Source organism: Abramis brama, assembly GCF_963993115.1.
Source record: "Abramis brama genome assembly, chromosome: 19".
Lineage (NCBI taxonomy): Eukaryota > Metazoa > Chordata > Actinopteri > Cypriniformes > Leuciscidae > Abramis > Abramis brama.
In genome coordinates, this window is record NC_139981.1 from 3,242,430 (window position 1) to 3,259,154 (window position 16,725).

At 35.8% G+C, this 16,725-nt stretch overlaps 1 protein-coding gene across 1 annotated transcript in view; it reads left to right on the forward strand.

Annotated features, from left to right (window-relative positions):
* Positions 1-15,263, forward strand: part of fbln7 (fibulin 7) — a 23,571-nt gene extending 8,308 nt beyond the window's left edge. Inside the window, exons 4-8 of the mRNA XM_084093990.1 lie at positions 5,876-6,001; positions 7,005-7,142; positions 7,990-8,127; positions 10,823-10,961; positions 13,606-15,263. Of these exons, the coding sequence (XP_083950116.1) occupies positions 5,876-6,001; positions 7,005-7,142; positions 7,990-8,127; positions 10,823-10,961; positions 13,606-13,981 (917 nt within the window). The 3' untranslated portion in view covers positions 13,982-15,263. The remainder of the gene's footprint in view (positions 1-5,875; positions 6,002-7,004; positions 7,143-7,989; positions 8,128-10,822; positions 10,962-13,605) is intronic.
* Positions 15,264-16,725: the final 1,462 nt, after the last annotated feature.

The following is a 16,725-nucleotide window of genomic DNA, read 5'->3' on the forward strand; positions in this document are numbered from 1 at the left end:
TTTTTATAAACTGAGATACTTTTTTCAGGATTATTTGATGAATAAAAAGTTAAAAAGAACTGTATTTATTTAGAATAGAAATCTTTTGTAACAATATACACTACCGTTCAAAAGTTTGGGAACAATAACTATTTTTTTTTAAAGAAATTAGTACTTTAATTCAACAAGGATGCGTTAAATTGATAAAAGGTGATGGTAACGATTTATATTGTTAGAAATGTTTTTATTTTGAATAAATGCTGTTTTTATGAATAAATGCTGTTAACGTTTTACTCATCAATGAATCCTGAAAAAAGTATTCCAAAAAAATATATTAAACAGCACAACTGTTTCCATCATTGATAATAACTGAGTATCAAATCAGCATATTAGAATGATTTCTGAAGGATCATAAGACATCAAAGACTGGAGTACTTGCTGATGAAAATTCAGCTTTGCATCACAAAAATAAATTACATTTTAAAGTATATTAAAAAAGAGAACCATTATTTTAAATTGTAATAATATTTCATAATATTACTGTTTTTTTTTTGTTGTTGTTTTTTAACTGCAGGCTTGATGAGCATAAGAGACTTCTTTCAAAAACATTAAAAATAGTAATGTTTCCAAACTTTTGACTGGTACTGTATATATATATATATATATATATATATATATATATATATATATATATATATTCAAATTTGTGTTGCTAACTACATCTATTAAACATGATCTTGAAAGGTTTGGAAACAAGAAGTGTAAGTTGAGGAAAAAGTTAAGTAACTAAAATTAAATTAAATTAAATAAAAACAAATACTGTAAATAAATACCCTGGAAATCCAGAGTTCTCGCGAGAGCACAAATTGAAATTGCTCAGCGAGTTTACTCTGGGGTCGAGTAATGATGCTCATTAAATATGCCCTTGTATCCGAACTGCACCAATCACATCGGGTTATCTGATAGAGGCGGGCCAGAGGCGAGATGACGACAGCGCTGTGACGTCGAAGTCATTAGTAAACATTGCAAGATGGCGATGGATGAACACCAGTTGTTTGAAACGGCTTTGGCCGCTACAATGAACGAGTTAGACTTGGCTTTTTCTCTAAAAGAGGAACAGAAGACGGCGCTCGAATCCTTCCTTTGCAAGAAGGACGTTTTTGCTGTTTTGCCGACCGGATACGGCAAGAGTCTAATCTACCAGTTAGCTCCGCTGGTAGCTAAGCGAATGGGGCTTGTTGTGATTGGTCGTAGTGTTATCCAATTGCGTGCAGTGAGATTTTCAAACGCATGCTTGGTGCCGCCCCTCGAGCTGGCCGATCTTCATTAGTCGATGCCAGACCATTAATCTTTCAGATTTAGGTCTGGATTTCCAGGCTAGTAAATAAAAGTTGTGACTATTTCTCACAGTTGCAACTTTGTTTCTTATTGTTGCATATCTCATATTTTTCCTTTATCTCACCTGTTTGATTTTTGAAGTGGAAACAGGATAACATGAAGATCACACATGTTCCTCCTTCAATAGTGTCTGAACACATCCCAGGATGCACTTCATGAGCAGAACTGGAATCGAAACATAGAAGCATAAGAATATAGAATAAGAGTTTTCATGTTTTGCTCACTAAATCATTCCCATACTTCCACTTCTCTAAAATGAGAAAATGTTAATATGATAGTCCAGCTTCAGACTGTGTGTGTGTGTGTGTGTGTGTAAAGTCTCAGTGGGCAGAGGTTAAGCTCATGCACACATCTCATTAAGCGGCCCATGCTCCGATGGCACGCAACTATGCTAAGCATGCTATTGATGACTTCCTTTAATATCGCTGCTGGCAGCATTCGGGACATTCCTAGTGGTACAGTGGGACGGGGCGTGCGTGCCGCAGTGTGTTTGAAAGGGGTGTGTGTGTGTTTGAGGAGAGTTTGGCTTTGAAAGGCAGCACAGACGCTGTAATGTCTGTGTTACTGCAGGTGGGAGTAAGTGAGTCTATTTTGAGAGTTTAGCTTCCGAAAGCACCTCTCAGAGTGGATGAAAACACATAAATATGTTCATAAGGAGTTTTGAAATAGTTTAGGGACTGAAGTGAACCTTTTACATCTGCAAATTCTCGTGCTAAAGCCTCCTGGGAAAGAAAATAAACAGGAGAAGGATCGTGAGCACTGTTGTCGAAGAAACATTCCTTTGGCCGGAGAGTCAAAACTTTACATTTTCAAAGCTAATTTTTCTCATTCACTTCTTTCTACTTAAATGTCCTTGTGTTTGATGTCTAACTGGACATTTCTTTAACTGGACAACTGTATTTTTTTTCACCCTGTAGAAAATTGTATTTATTTGTAGAAAATCGTATCGAAAGCATTTTTGGCATAATGTTGATTACCACAGACAATCATGTTTGAGCCGCTAAACCCTCTCGTAAGGACACAAAATAAAGACTTTTTTGCATAGAAGAATAATAGAAATTACAAACACACAAACACAAAAGGAAAGTGTCCCGATGATAATGAGAATTTGTGTTTAATCTTCATGAAAAAGTGTTACAAAGCAAAACATCTCAACTGTCTTAAAATAGGGATATATATGGGAATTATGTTGGCTTTAACAAAAATGCATTCTTCATATTAGTGTTATTGTTATCAAAACATCTTATGGTCCTAAAATAGGCTCCATTTTTATGCCCAAATATTTTTTTTTTTCAATTTAATTAAACAATAATTACATTAAAAAATGTAAACTTTACATGGTGACATTATTTTCATAACAATTAAGCAAAACACATATGGGAATTATGTTGGCTTTAACAAAAATGCTTCACATTAGTGCTATTTATTAAAATATTAAAAATCTTTTTTGTTTATTAAAATAAAGCCAAAATAAAATATAAATATTAGATGAAAAACTTACAGTTAAAGTTGAAGTCCTAAAATTTTTAAAACTTAAATAAAAATAGATTAAAGCTATAATTTGAAACAAAAAATAGGCACATACTGTAACAAAATGAATTTAAAATATTATAATAGTGTATAAATACTACTAAAATAACACTGCTTCACACATATCTGCTTTTAAGTCCTGATGGTGCAAGTCTGTGTTTATTTCCCCTGTAAGAAAAGAAATCATCAAGAAATCAAATCAACTCTTGTATAAAACCCGAAACCTTCATCATCACAATGCATTGATCTGAAATTGAGCATTTAAAACATTGATTACAGAGCTTTTCTTTTTATATAGTGTTTCTGACTATTGCACAATGAAGCAAATATGTCCTTTGGCATATTTCTGAAATCATCTAAACCAGATACTAGACCACAGCAGTTGCACTCTTTTATTACAGAAATAACCTCAAATCAAGTCAAAAGAAAGTGGTTTCAAGGATCATTTGATCAGCTCTTCAGGGATCTCTGCCCTAACATGTGTAGCTAACAGAGCTCTATCTCCTCATCTTTGAGGAACATGTGTTAACGCTTCTTCTGTACAAGCATGCTCTCACTGCCCATCAATGATATTTACAGCATCGGCAGTAAATTCCCATCGAGAGCAGATGAAGTTTGCAGCCCGCAGCTGCCGTGGACAGATGTTGTGTGGCACAGAAGCTGTTGTAAACCTAACCGACCTCTCAAATGTTTACGATTAGGGACTCAAATGAACACTGTGAATGTGACAGCGGGCTTGTGAGAGAACCACGGGTTAGATGAACTCAACTTTCCTCCGTTTCTCCACTCCGTTGTTAACATTCCAGCGGTTTCATTTTACTGTTTCATTCTGTACAGGAAATAGGGAAGAATGTGGGCTCGTTTAATTCCTTCAACAATTCAGGTGTTTTCCATGGACACATAATCCTCAGCTCTGTACAGACAAGGAGATAAGAATCTGGGACATTTCAAGTATTTCTTTCATTCTGCTTTAATTAGGAGTGCAAATCCATGATAAATAGACGGTATTACAGATTTAGTGGCTTTACAAAACACGACCATTCAGGATTAATCTCATTTTTGGGATATATTTTACCCCAAAATCAAAAGAAACTTTTTTTTTTTTTTTGCATTGTGATATTATTTTCATGAGAGCATATTTACCCATTCTCATTACTTTAAACAATGTATAAAATATTATTTAAAAAGTATGTATGTCATGGTAATCACTGTTGTACTGCCTTTATTTTATGTTGAATTAAATCACTGATTTAAGTTCGTTAAAAAAAAATCACTGTATTGCATTTTTTACTATTCCATATTTATTTATTTTTTATTTCATAAAAAATACTATAGAAAGAATTATTACGAACAATGAAAATTGCCAAAAAGAAAAAAGAAAACAGGTCCAGATTCATTGCGGAAATATATATATATATTTTTTTTGAATATTTTGTATTTATGGGATTTTATGGTGCTAAATTATATTTACGCTGTTTTAATAATCCATTTTAAATCACTTTTTGAGCATAGACCTGAAAATTACATTTCCAACTTAAACTGTCGTAAATCTTGAATGCTTTAGAGCGAAAGACTTAAGTTTGATCTCTTTTCAAAGGTGACATTTGGCCCAAGTGTCGTCTTTGAAAAAGAGATCAAACTTAGCAGATTATTGCTGAAGTGAAAAAAGGTTAAAAAAGTGAACTTAAAAAAGTTACAGAATTTTACGTTTATTGTTATGAAAAATGCACAAAAATACTATACTATATGAAATATATATTTTCAAAAAACACGTTTTACTCGAAAACTGCAAGAAAATCAAAGCCAAAGCCAAAATTTTGAGCTTGATATCTCAAAAAATGAGCTTTCAGTAAAATTTTGTTTGGCCGCAGTACCAAACGCTTCCACTAGATCACTTCGTCTCCCATTCATTTCCAATGCGCTCATTTTTGACCACAAGGAGTGACTGTTTTTTTCCAGGACCATTTAACCTTTTTGAATCATGTCTATTGTCTAGCGAATGCCAACAACTTTACCAAGTTTCGTACCATTTCGATGAAGTAAAACATTCTACAAAAAACTAAACGTAAATTTTGACCGAAGAGCATCAGTGGGTCAATTGTCAAGAAAATAAATGTCACACTTCAAAACATCTTAATGGTCCTAAAAATAGGATCCATTTACGATGATAAGCATTATTAGCATTTGGACAGCATTTATTTAGGAAGCTTTAACGTAATATTCAGCAATATTTTTATGATGTAACTGCACTGACACTATTAGATGAGAACAAAACTTGAACTGAATTGGGCTGCATTAAAGTCTTCTGCATTACAGCTGAATCAATCGTTTTTCAAAACTGATTATTGAACTCATATTAATCCAAATCCAAGCTGAATAATGACACGTCATCAGTATCTTCAGTAGAGATGGTTTTAGATGAACTGAACTTAATTCTTTACACAGTTATTGAACTGAACTGAACTAAACTGAGCTCAATAATGACACTTTAGTGTTTTTAGAGCTGCTTTACAGCAGAATTGGACCTTTTCTCATTTTTCAAGTTTGCATTATTTTGAAGTATTGCATTATGAAATATATATTTTCAAAAGCACGTTTTACTCTAAAACGCCAAGACAATCAAAGTCATAAATCTAAACAGGTTGTGTTCCAAATTTGAGGTTGATATCTCAAAAAATGAGCTTTCAGTAAGAGTTTGTGTGGCCGCAGTACCAAACGCTTCCACTAGATGAAATTTGTCTCTCATTCATTTTCAATGCGCTCATTTTTGACCACAAGGAGCACAAGTGTGACTATTTTTTTCAGGACCATTTAACCATTTCGAATCATGCAATTCTGTTACTCTCCTGTTTATTACTGTTTATGAACTGTTCTATTGTATAAAGTGCTATAAAACTAAAGGCAACTTGACTTGATTTGCCATAAGACCTGTTAATTGCCAGTACTAAGGCTGTTGTCTTTCACACAGATGTGAGTGTGTGTGCCAGTAACCCGTGTCAGAACGGTGGCACCTGTGCGGAGGCTCTGAACCAGTACAAGTGCACCTGTCCACACAACTGGAGCGGGAGTCAATGTCAATACCAGACGCAGACAGGTCTGTGTTTCTTTAATCTCCTCTAGATGTGCCAATGGCTGAGGCTCGCTCTGAGCTTTTTGCAAGTGCAAAAACATAGCCTATGTCACATCATACACCTTAATTAGGTGTCAAATCATGCGGCTTATAGAGGACACATACTAATTCACGTTAGAAACATGGGTTACACTTTATTTTATTGTTACAGTGCAATTATATATTTAAGTATTGAGTAATATCAAGCATCTACATGTACTTACTATAGTGTTAGGGTAGGATTAGGATTTGGTTAAGGTGTTACTTGCATGTAATTATGCATAATTTACTGTTATTACTATGGTATGTACATGTAACATATGTAACAAGGGCACTGTAAAATAAAGTGTTACCGAAACATGCTAACAACAAGAATTAGAATATAGAAGAGTATTAGAATATTATAAGAGTTAGTACATTTCTTGACCCCTAGAGTGATGAATGCCATACACAAGTTCTTTGTATGCCATACAACTCTTATTATTGAAAGTCAAAACTAATGTGTTCTGTTACTTTTTATCTGTTACCGTGCATGGATGGAGAAGAGAATTTTAATTTAGTAGTTTAAAAAAATGTTTAAGCTAATTCATTAAATTAAATTAATTTAAAAAAAAACTCAAATATTAATGTGTACATTTATAAAGTAATGCACTACTACTCGTTACATCAAAAAAAGTAATCTGATTACGTAATGCACGTTACATGTAATGTGTTACCCCAACACTGCCCACTAGGTGGCGACTTTTGCAACACATTATTTATTTTATTTTTTTCAGAAAATGTAAAAAATACTTTTGCAATTCCAAATGTGCCTGCTAGTGAAGCAGAAATTACACACTTCACCTTTAACCTGTGTTCCGGTCCATAAATGAAAGCATGCATGTGAATGTTTGTCTTCATTGCTGTATATGCGGGTCTGAGTGTTTGTGGGAGGTTAAACCTCTTCTTTTCCATTTCCTCTCTCTCTCTCTCTCTCTCTGTCTCTTAGCCCCTCCGGAGTGGAGTGTCATGAATGACCCGGCCTTCAGCCGCAAGCCTCGCTGTGCGAGAGTGGACCGAGCTCAACACTGCAGCTGCGACGCCGGCTTCCACATGAGCGGCACCTCCGACAACAGCATCTGTCAGGGTATGTCCAGGGTTCATAGCTTCAAACAACCACATACTAGGATTTCGCTTGAGACATTTACATTACATTACATTTAATAATTTAGCATTAATTTATATTTAGCAATAAAGTATATTTTATCATACTGTAACGCCGGCGGCCTTAAGCGTCTGGGGGCCCGTTTCAATAACTAATATTGGGCCCTACCCACATAAATCATAACATAAACATAAAAGCAGAAAAAGCAAGGATTCCTGTTGGTTTGCACCACTGGCATATGTACGTTTCATTTCCTCTTAAAATTCTTTTCCTGCTCAAAATAACATTTTAACCTAACGGCAAAAAAGGCAAAGGTATAAACACATAAACTACCGATATTATCCTTCAGATCGCTTAAGCCATTCGCGGGGGCGGTAAACGTCGCCATGGTAACCACGGCGCGAGTTCGACCAATCAGAGACGTCAGTGTTTTGCTTAGAATTGTGGGTAGTGTAGTTTTTCTCCAGAAGATCGCAAATAACAAGGTTGATTTCATACCTTGTGGCTTTTATAGGAGCAGAAACTTTCGTTTCACAACCTCGTAGCTCATGGTCAATCTACCTTGGATGGTTTAGACATTATGGCTGAAAATCAATATCCTACGGAGAAAATGAATGGGATTTTGCTGGTCTGTTGGGGCCTTTAGTGTTTCAAAATTTGCTGCTCCATCAATGTTCAATAAAAACATATTTTTCCTGCAATCCTGGAAGTAGTGAAAAGCACAATTTCCACAAGGCATTTTATGTTTGTTTTTTTGTCTCGTTTCCTTTCCGTCACTCTCTCCTGTCATTTAATCATACGTTGAGTTATTATGTGTGCATGTGTCCAGATGTGAATGAATGTGAGGTGTATAAGGCTGACCGTGGAGGGCCTCTGTGTGGCCATGCCTGTGTAAACGTCCCGGGATCGTACCACTGTTCCTGTCCCACCGGATACAAGCTGCTCGCCGATGGAAGAAGCTGTGAGGGTGAGTGAGAAACATACACTGACAAACAGCGCTTCAGATTAGAAGTGTTTTACACCCATAGGAAATAGTTCAACTAAAAATAAACACTGACGTTATTTACTCATCCACATGTCGTTCCAAACCTGAACGAGTTCTTTGCTGAAAGACCGTCTATTCGTAGTTGTTTGAATCTGAAAACGCAACAGGCCGGACATACTCTGTAAAAGTCATTTGGACACCTTACAAAGACCTCCAGGGGTACATGAAGCTGGTAGATGAAGACAAATAGTGAGGATGTGGAGGAAAATCGCTTGACTTGAGTTTTTGGCTTGAGTTGGAGGAACATTTGGAGAGCAAAGGTGAGGGAGTTCTTCTGCTTGATATGAATCAATCCTGCAGCCGATTTCAGCTCTTGGGTCTGTGTTGTTAGCAGGGCTTGACATTAACACCCGCCAACCGCCAAATGCGTGTGTATTTCAGCAGGGGCGTGTAACGCAGTCACTCCTACTAGACACTTTGGCGGGCTGAATTATATATGTAATATATACAGTGTTTCCTCTAGGATTTTTTTTCCAGCTGTGGTGGCAGGCCCATTTCCCAGGGGGAGGGGGCGTCGCCCATGAGTGATATTCCCATAGGCCACGCCCCTTAAACCTCCCCTAAGTATTATAATATGAAAGGCTCCAATTTAGAGCGGCAAAGCGATTATGCGCAGAATGATGCACTTGAAGCAACACGAAGTGCAGTGCTTCGCATTGAAAAGCACAAAGCGAAGAGATATTTGATGCTTAGTGTATTATATCTATGCAACAGTTTATTGAGCCTTTTCTTTTAACAGTTTTAAATTTCAGTTACAGTGCGCATGAAGAACAATACATAGTGCTCTCTAGTCTCTACTCCAGTGCTGTAATCTAACAGACACCCGGGAGAAAGGAATAGTGTCATAAGTCATTTTATGCAATTTTATCTACAAATACAGTATAATAATGGGAACACTGATCTTGGAGAGAGTGTCATCGTGCACCGAACGCGACGCGCTGTTTGAATGACTGAAAGTGCAACAGATGAGTTTCCATTAACTTTAACTTAATGACTTAAATATTCATTTTTACCACACATATGCTATCGAATGACTTTAGAAGTCTTGGAATATAGTGCACGAAAACTTTATGGTGCTTTACAATGTTTTTTATGCCTTTAGTGGGGCTTAACACAATAGTATGCACAATATCGGACCTCACTGAGAAGCTGCAGCCGTGGCGGGATGATTTTTGGTGTGGCGGACCACCACGGCAGAATGAATGTAGCGGAAACACTGATATATATATATTTTTTTTCAGTTGTAGTCTTTTAAAAAAGGCTTCTGAAATAATAAACTAGGTGCTATGTAGTGTTGTAAAAATATACATTTTTCAATACATATCGATACTCAAATCTGAAACGCTTCCAATACTCATTTTCCGCAGAATAGATATACGATACTGCGCTTTCTCTCTCTCTCTCTCTCTCTCATGAATCTCTCCAACAGCGATTGACACAAACCCGCCTCTACTCACTCACTCGATTCATTTGCTCTGGATGAATATTGTTGGTGTTACAGGGCTTGAATTTTGGCGTGGGATAGTGCATGATTTTACTAATTCCCGCAGATTTTGTGCGCACACATAAAGCCGCATCTCAGTACTAAATTGAGTCTTTTTTGCTGCTTATTGCGCTTAAACAGTCAAATACACACAAAATAATATAAAAATGTGAGTATTCATGTAAACACAATCAGTTATGTTTTAAGTGAGCATAAACAGTTGAGAAATAAAACATGCGTAAGACTATAATGGATCAGTGCGTCAGCTCTTAAAGTGACAGCAGCCTAATAAACCTGCTCCCAAATTATGAGATCATATTAAAAATATCGATATGGAAGTTTTTCCCCATGGTATTGATGTCAAAATTGTGGCCAGTGAAAATGCTGAGTTGGCTAGTAACTTCGGAAAACCACTGGAGAGTGAAAAGGGTAATGTCAAGCCCTGGTTGTCAGTGACGCTCAGTGTTGGGGAGTAAAGAAATAAATAAAAATAAAATAAATACATTTCAGTAGTAGCATCACTGTTAAAAAAAATATCTAAAAATAAACAAATAAAGTAGTTGACCTCACTAATCAACTAGTAATTTTTGGGATTTTATGTTGTGTAAATTTATGTTATATAAATGATGGTGTCTTCTTGTATTATTGGTATTGTTATATACAAACAGAAAGTTCAAAAGCACAGCATTTATTTGAAATAGAAATCTTATGTAACATTATAAATGTCTTTACTGTCACTTTTTATCAATTTAATTCATCCTTGCTGAATAAAAGTGCTAATTTCTTTCTTTCTTTCAGAAAATGATGTACAATGATTCAGAACATTTAAATATGAGATACACAGATAAATAGAAAAATGATAATAGAATTATATTGTAAGGATACATAGACTTTAGATATCACACAAGTAATTGAAAGGATCTTGTATGTCAGATGGGTTGTAGCTTTAGTATTTTAACACGGGTGGCGGTGTGATCTCACTCAGAACACGTCTACGATCACAGACCTGTACGCAAATCAAATTTACAGTCAAAACAAGCAGTCCCGCATGTAGCAAACTCACTATTTTCCTCTATTCTTCTTCTCTTTCACTGTATTATTCCTCTAATGTCTCCCTTCCCTCCGGCGCTCCAGATGTGGATGAATGTCTTACACAACAGCACAACTGCAGCCGTGGCACCACCTGTATCAACACCGGAGGAGGTTTCCAGTGTGTGAACCCCGAGTGTCCACGCTCGCACGGCAACGTCAGCTACGTCAAGACGTCACCGTTGTGAGTGAGCATACACACACTAAAGCTCAGTGAGCTGTACACTGCAGCATATCACCGGTGGCGAGCAGTGACTTCTTTAATATGAGTAAAACGGTACGGTGCATTGGCTTAGGACACACTCATAGACACAGATCTAGATCAGAGATGACGAATAAGAAACACCATGGCAGGTGTCCATTAAAATATATGCCAGATGTCACTTTGTAAAAGAAACACTGTGTGCCTGTAGAATGAACACGTGATACGCACGAGCACCGTTTTCACAAACTCACGTTTTTGACGTTTGCATGGAGATGATAACGGTATCATTTTCAAAAACGTACACTTTGATCCATTAGATAATGATTAGATTAGATAATTATTTGATTAGTGTTAATGAGCAGGTGTACCTAATAAAGTGGCCGATGAGTGTGTGTGAATGAATATATACACTGTGTATGTGTATATATATATATATATATATATACACACACACACACACACACACACTACCGCTTCGGCTGCTATGATGAATAGAAAATTCAAAAGAACAGCATTTATCTGAAATGGAAAGCTTTTGTAACATTAAACACTACCCTTCAAAAGTTTGGGGTCAGTAAGAATTTGAATTTTATTTTTGGGGGAAAGAAATAAAATAAATCAATACTTTTATTCATCAAGGATAAACTGATCAAAAGTTACAGTAAAGACATTAATAATGTTAGAAAATATTATATTTTAAATAAATGCTGTTCTTTTGAACTTTCTATTCATCAAAGAATTTTGAAAAAAAAATGTACACAAATGTTTTCAGCATTGAAAATAATAATGAATGTTTTTTGAGCATCAAATCATCATATTAGAATGATTTCTGAAGGATCATGTGACACTGAAGACTGGAGTAATGATGCTGAAAATTCAGCTTATAAATTACATTTTAAAATATATTCAAATAGAAAACAGTCATTTTAAATTGTCATAATATTTCACAATAATACTGTTTTTTTTTATAGTTTTTTTTATCAAATAAATGCAGCCTTGGTGAGCAGAAGAGACTTCTTTTAAAAACGTATAAAAAATCGTACCGATCTAAAACTTTTGACCAGTAGTGTATATATATACACTGTGTATATATATACTATGTATATAGAACTAGTCAATGATAGTTCATAGTGAACCAGGGGCTGTTAAGTCTGAAGTCATATGAAAACTTAGTGTGAGGAACTAGCCGAAACGTATGACATCAAACCTGCCTGTAACCACTATGAACTATTGTTTTATACAAAATATCTATGCGATTTAAAAACGTTTAGTTTTACCAGCACACGGGTTCAGAATGACACAAGGGTGAGTAAATAATCATAGAATTATCTTTCTCACAGATTTGCATGTGACGATTTCAACTAGAAACCGGGAGAAAATGACTGTTGAGTAATGCATGTTGTTGAGCTTGTGTTTCCAGAGCTAACACACACATGTGTGTCTCCTGGAGTCCCTCACAGCACTGGAGGCCACTCATGCCTCCTCTAAATCACTTGCTACTTGCTTGCGGTGTAATTTAAGTGGGTTACAATCATTTGTTTTTCTTGTATGACACTTTTATGCTTGTTTTATTATGCAAGATGTTTTTTAAGCTGTGAATGGGCCCTTTGTGTCCTGCTAAATGTGAGAGGCTGTGATCTGTGAGTCACTAAACCTGAGTAACAGCACCAGAAGTATTTACAATCATAACTGGCATAGCCCATGTTAAGGTGTAGTGCAGAAAGAAACTTTGAGTTGGTTAGCATGGTCCAGTTCGTCCCTGCTGGTAGATGCTTTTATTAATAACTACATCATCTGAAAGCAAAACATATTTTTTTCCCATTTCCGCCACATAATAAAAAAAAAAATGCTTTGGTAAATTAGAATTATGAGATTAAAAAGTTGAAATGTTCACAAGTCATAATTATGAGAAAAAGTTACAATTATGAGATACAAAAATATAATTATGACTTTTATCTCATAGTTATGACTTAGTATGTCAAAATTTTCATTGTATAGGTATAATTGTGATATACAGTCATAATAATGAGACAAGTCGTCATAATTATGAGAAAAGGTTAAAATTATGACAAGCCATTTATGAGATAAGAAAATAAAATTGTGACATTTAGACTTATCTCATAATTATGACTATGTCAACATTTTCATGTTATGACAGTCATAATAATGAGATAAAAAGTCATAATTATGAGAAAAAGTTACAATTATGACAAGCCAATAATGGGATACAAAATTAAAATTGTGACATTTCGACTTTTATCTCATAATTATGACTTATGTCAACATTTTAATAAGGTATAATTATGACATAAAGCCACAATAATGAGATAAAAAGTTATGACAGTAAAAAAAATTGTAATAATTTTGACTTTTTATCTCAATTTCAACTTTATCTCAATGACTTAGCACGGACACTATGACTTAATATGTCAACATTTTATGTCATAATTATGATTTACCAAAGCATTATTTTTTTCCTCATGTGGTGGAAATGGGATTGCTAGTAAAGTTCTTGGGACTGTGTACGTGTGTGTGTGCTTACTAAACTAGGATTTTGGAACAGATGTGCAGTATTTCAGACACCGTTAATGAGGTAACGCTGATGTTCTGTCCTCCACCACAGCCAGTGTGAAAGGAATCCCTGTCCCATGGAGAGCCGGTCCTGTCCGCTCGCCGCCAAGACCATTTCTCACCACTACCTGTCCCTGCCGTCCAACCTGCGCACCCCAGCCACCCTGTTCCGCATGGCCACCGCGACGGCCCCGGGTCGGCCCGGTCCCGACAGCCTCCGCTTCGGCATCGCGGGAGGAGGAGACTCCAGGAGCACGTTCGTGATGCAGCGCTCGGACCGTCAGACCGGAGAGCTGATCCTCGTCCGGCCCATGCCAGGCCCACAGGAGCTCAGCGTGGAGGTGGAGATGTCCGAGTACGCCGAGCGCACCTTCCAAGCCAAACATCTGGCACGGGTCCACCTCCTGATCTCACCCTACGAGTTCTGAAGAGAGGCTGCTTGCTGTCCAAATCCAGAGTTGATGTTTAGACTCCAAGAGGAAAGAATGTTTTCCTTATTGCTAAAGCTGAATGATAGAGTTGTTCTCAGAGGCGGCTCGGATTTTGACGTTGGGATGGCGCAAAAATGAAAATATGGGAAGTACAGTGGAAAGTCATGCTCGTATGGAAGTCAAATTAATATTTTAAGTTAATAAGTAAAGAAAAATGCTTTACCTTACATTTGTGGTTAAAAGGTGAAGCGTGAAATTATTTTCTCTGTTAAAATACTTTCATTTATTCGTTTTTAAAATCAAATTTAAGACCCCTTTTAAGACCTGCACAAGTAAAATGAATGCTGTATCACAAAATAAAGCATGCATCTCAGATTCTTTTACTTACTGTAATTAAAGCGCCATTTCATATAAATTTTAAAAGATTAATAATCACATTAGGTCATATCACGATTCCTGTTTTTCCATCCTCAAATTGAAGACCTCTTAAATGATGATTAAGACTTTTGTTATACCATTTAAGATATTTAACCTAACGTTTGGTGTTGCTTACGTCACAAAAATGACACAATTGCAATCTCATTCAAGAACTACAGTAATGGTCAAACATAAAACATGCAGTTTTTTTTTTTTTTTTACGTGTTAAGCAATAAAGGTTAATGCAAGTGGAAAAATCGTACAGGAAAGTGTATTATGCACATGTTGAAGAAAAAGAAAAAAGTGGGGGGAAAGGTGCAATTCCTGGGAATTAACAACAAGGAGAGCTTTATGATTGGTTAGATCAGTCAGTGAGGAAAAGACCATGTGACCATGTTGAAAAGCTAGAGAATGAAAGTCTAAAAACAGACACAAAATCAGCTAAACCTGTTGAACAGAGCGGCGAGTCGTTCCTTGTTTTTATTACCTTCTTCAGTTTCAGTAAAGTTAATTTCAGCTTGTAAATATGCACTGCTGTCGGTCAGTGAGGTTTAGACAGACTGAAATGAACAACAGCACTTCTTAGCATCTAACTACAGTACATGAAAAATGGCCTGTTTTTAATTATTGTTCCATTATGTTTGTTAGGTGTTTTATAATAAGATCAACAAAGTCTGATTACTCAAAAGTATGCATTTGAGTATGATATATTGCTCTTCATGTCTGCTGCTCATGCTAGTGTATATCAGGATTGGTATCTAATATTGAAATCAATGGCTATTTCACACATTATTGTGTTTTATTTCTCTGTCTTGCACACACGTGTTGAACGTTTCTTAAATAAAGTCAGAGTTTTGATGTCTTTCTCTGGTTTCTTTTATCCTCCACAGCAAATTAACAATCGATTAGTTTGGGGTCAGTAAGTAAAAAAACAAAAAGCATGCATTAAATTGATCAAAAATGACAGTAAAGATATTTATAATGTTAGAAAAGTTTTCTATTTCAAATAAATGCTGTTCTTTTAATGCTTTCTATTCTCAATCTCATATTTTGGTTTAAATGAGTATTGAAAATCTTTGGAATCTCTCCAGAATCAAATATGAACCTTCACGTGACGAGTAGCATAACCTTAAAAATAGAGGAATGCCGGGGACAATAACAATCAGGAAATTGAAGAGTATTCCTCAATGTGTTTTTCAATTACGTGTTTGCTAGTAAGAGAAAAGGAAAGTAATGTTGACCACATGTGGTTGCCCACCCCCTTCTCTCTCTCTCTCTGTGCTTTAACTTGCAATAAGATGATCAAAAGAACCACAAGCTTCCAGAAGCACATGTTCAGGACGGCAGGGTCCCGTTTTAAATGACAATGCACTTCAACCACAAAATCTCTTCATAATTATTGTGAAACATCTTTTCTCTCAGTCCAACGGGCCACTCTGAACCTTTCAAAAGGTTTTAAGTACAGTAGGATTTGCCAGAGAAAACTTAAGGGCCAAAGTCATCATTTAACTTTCACTACAAGAAATAAACATGGACAATTTGAGGGAAGAAGAGATAAGCAAACATTTAAACGAAAGTTTAAAATCATTTACTAACTCTCATGTCGTTCCAAAACCTGAATTTCTGTCTTCCTTCTGTGGAAAACAGATGGTTTTCAGGAATGTTCACGCTGCTCTTTTCCATTCACTGAAAGCATATAGAGAGAAAAGCATTTACGTTCTCATAAAACAATCTTTTGAATTCATATGATACAGTAGCTTTGTGTGAGGTCTCACTGAAATGTAATTCAGCAATAGTATGTAATTTACCCAGTAAAAACCTGGTGTTGAAGTGTTTGAGAGATTGATTTGTGCATGCGTGTTTTTGTAAATTAGTCATTATTTTGGACTGGGATATAAAATAAGAGGAGAAACAATAGGAGGAAAATGTCATGCATCACTATAACATGTGTTTGCCATTGGAAAAGCAGATTGTTATCTTGCCTATGTTTAGTTCTGGTCATGGTACAGTTGTGTTTGTTTGTCATGTTCCTTGGTTTAAGACTCAAAGTTCACGGATTAGCTGAAAGACTCTTGGGGACTTGTGGTTGTTTTGAGAGGAGAAAACGCTGTATGTACACTTTCCCCTTCATTTTATCAACAACAACAAAATCTGATGCTGAATTAACAGAATCTTATTTGAGATAAGCGAATGGATTAAAATGAAAAGAAAAAATCTATTTTAAAAAAACGCTTACGGGCAAATTGCTTTAGATTCCTCAAATTGAATAGAACATTTATAAATCATACAGAAATTAACAGTATTACATCCATTGTTTTGATCAA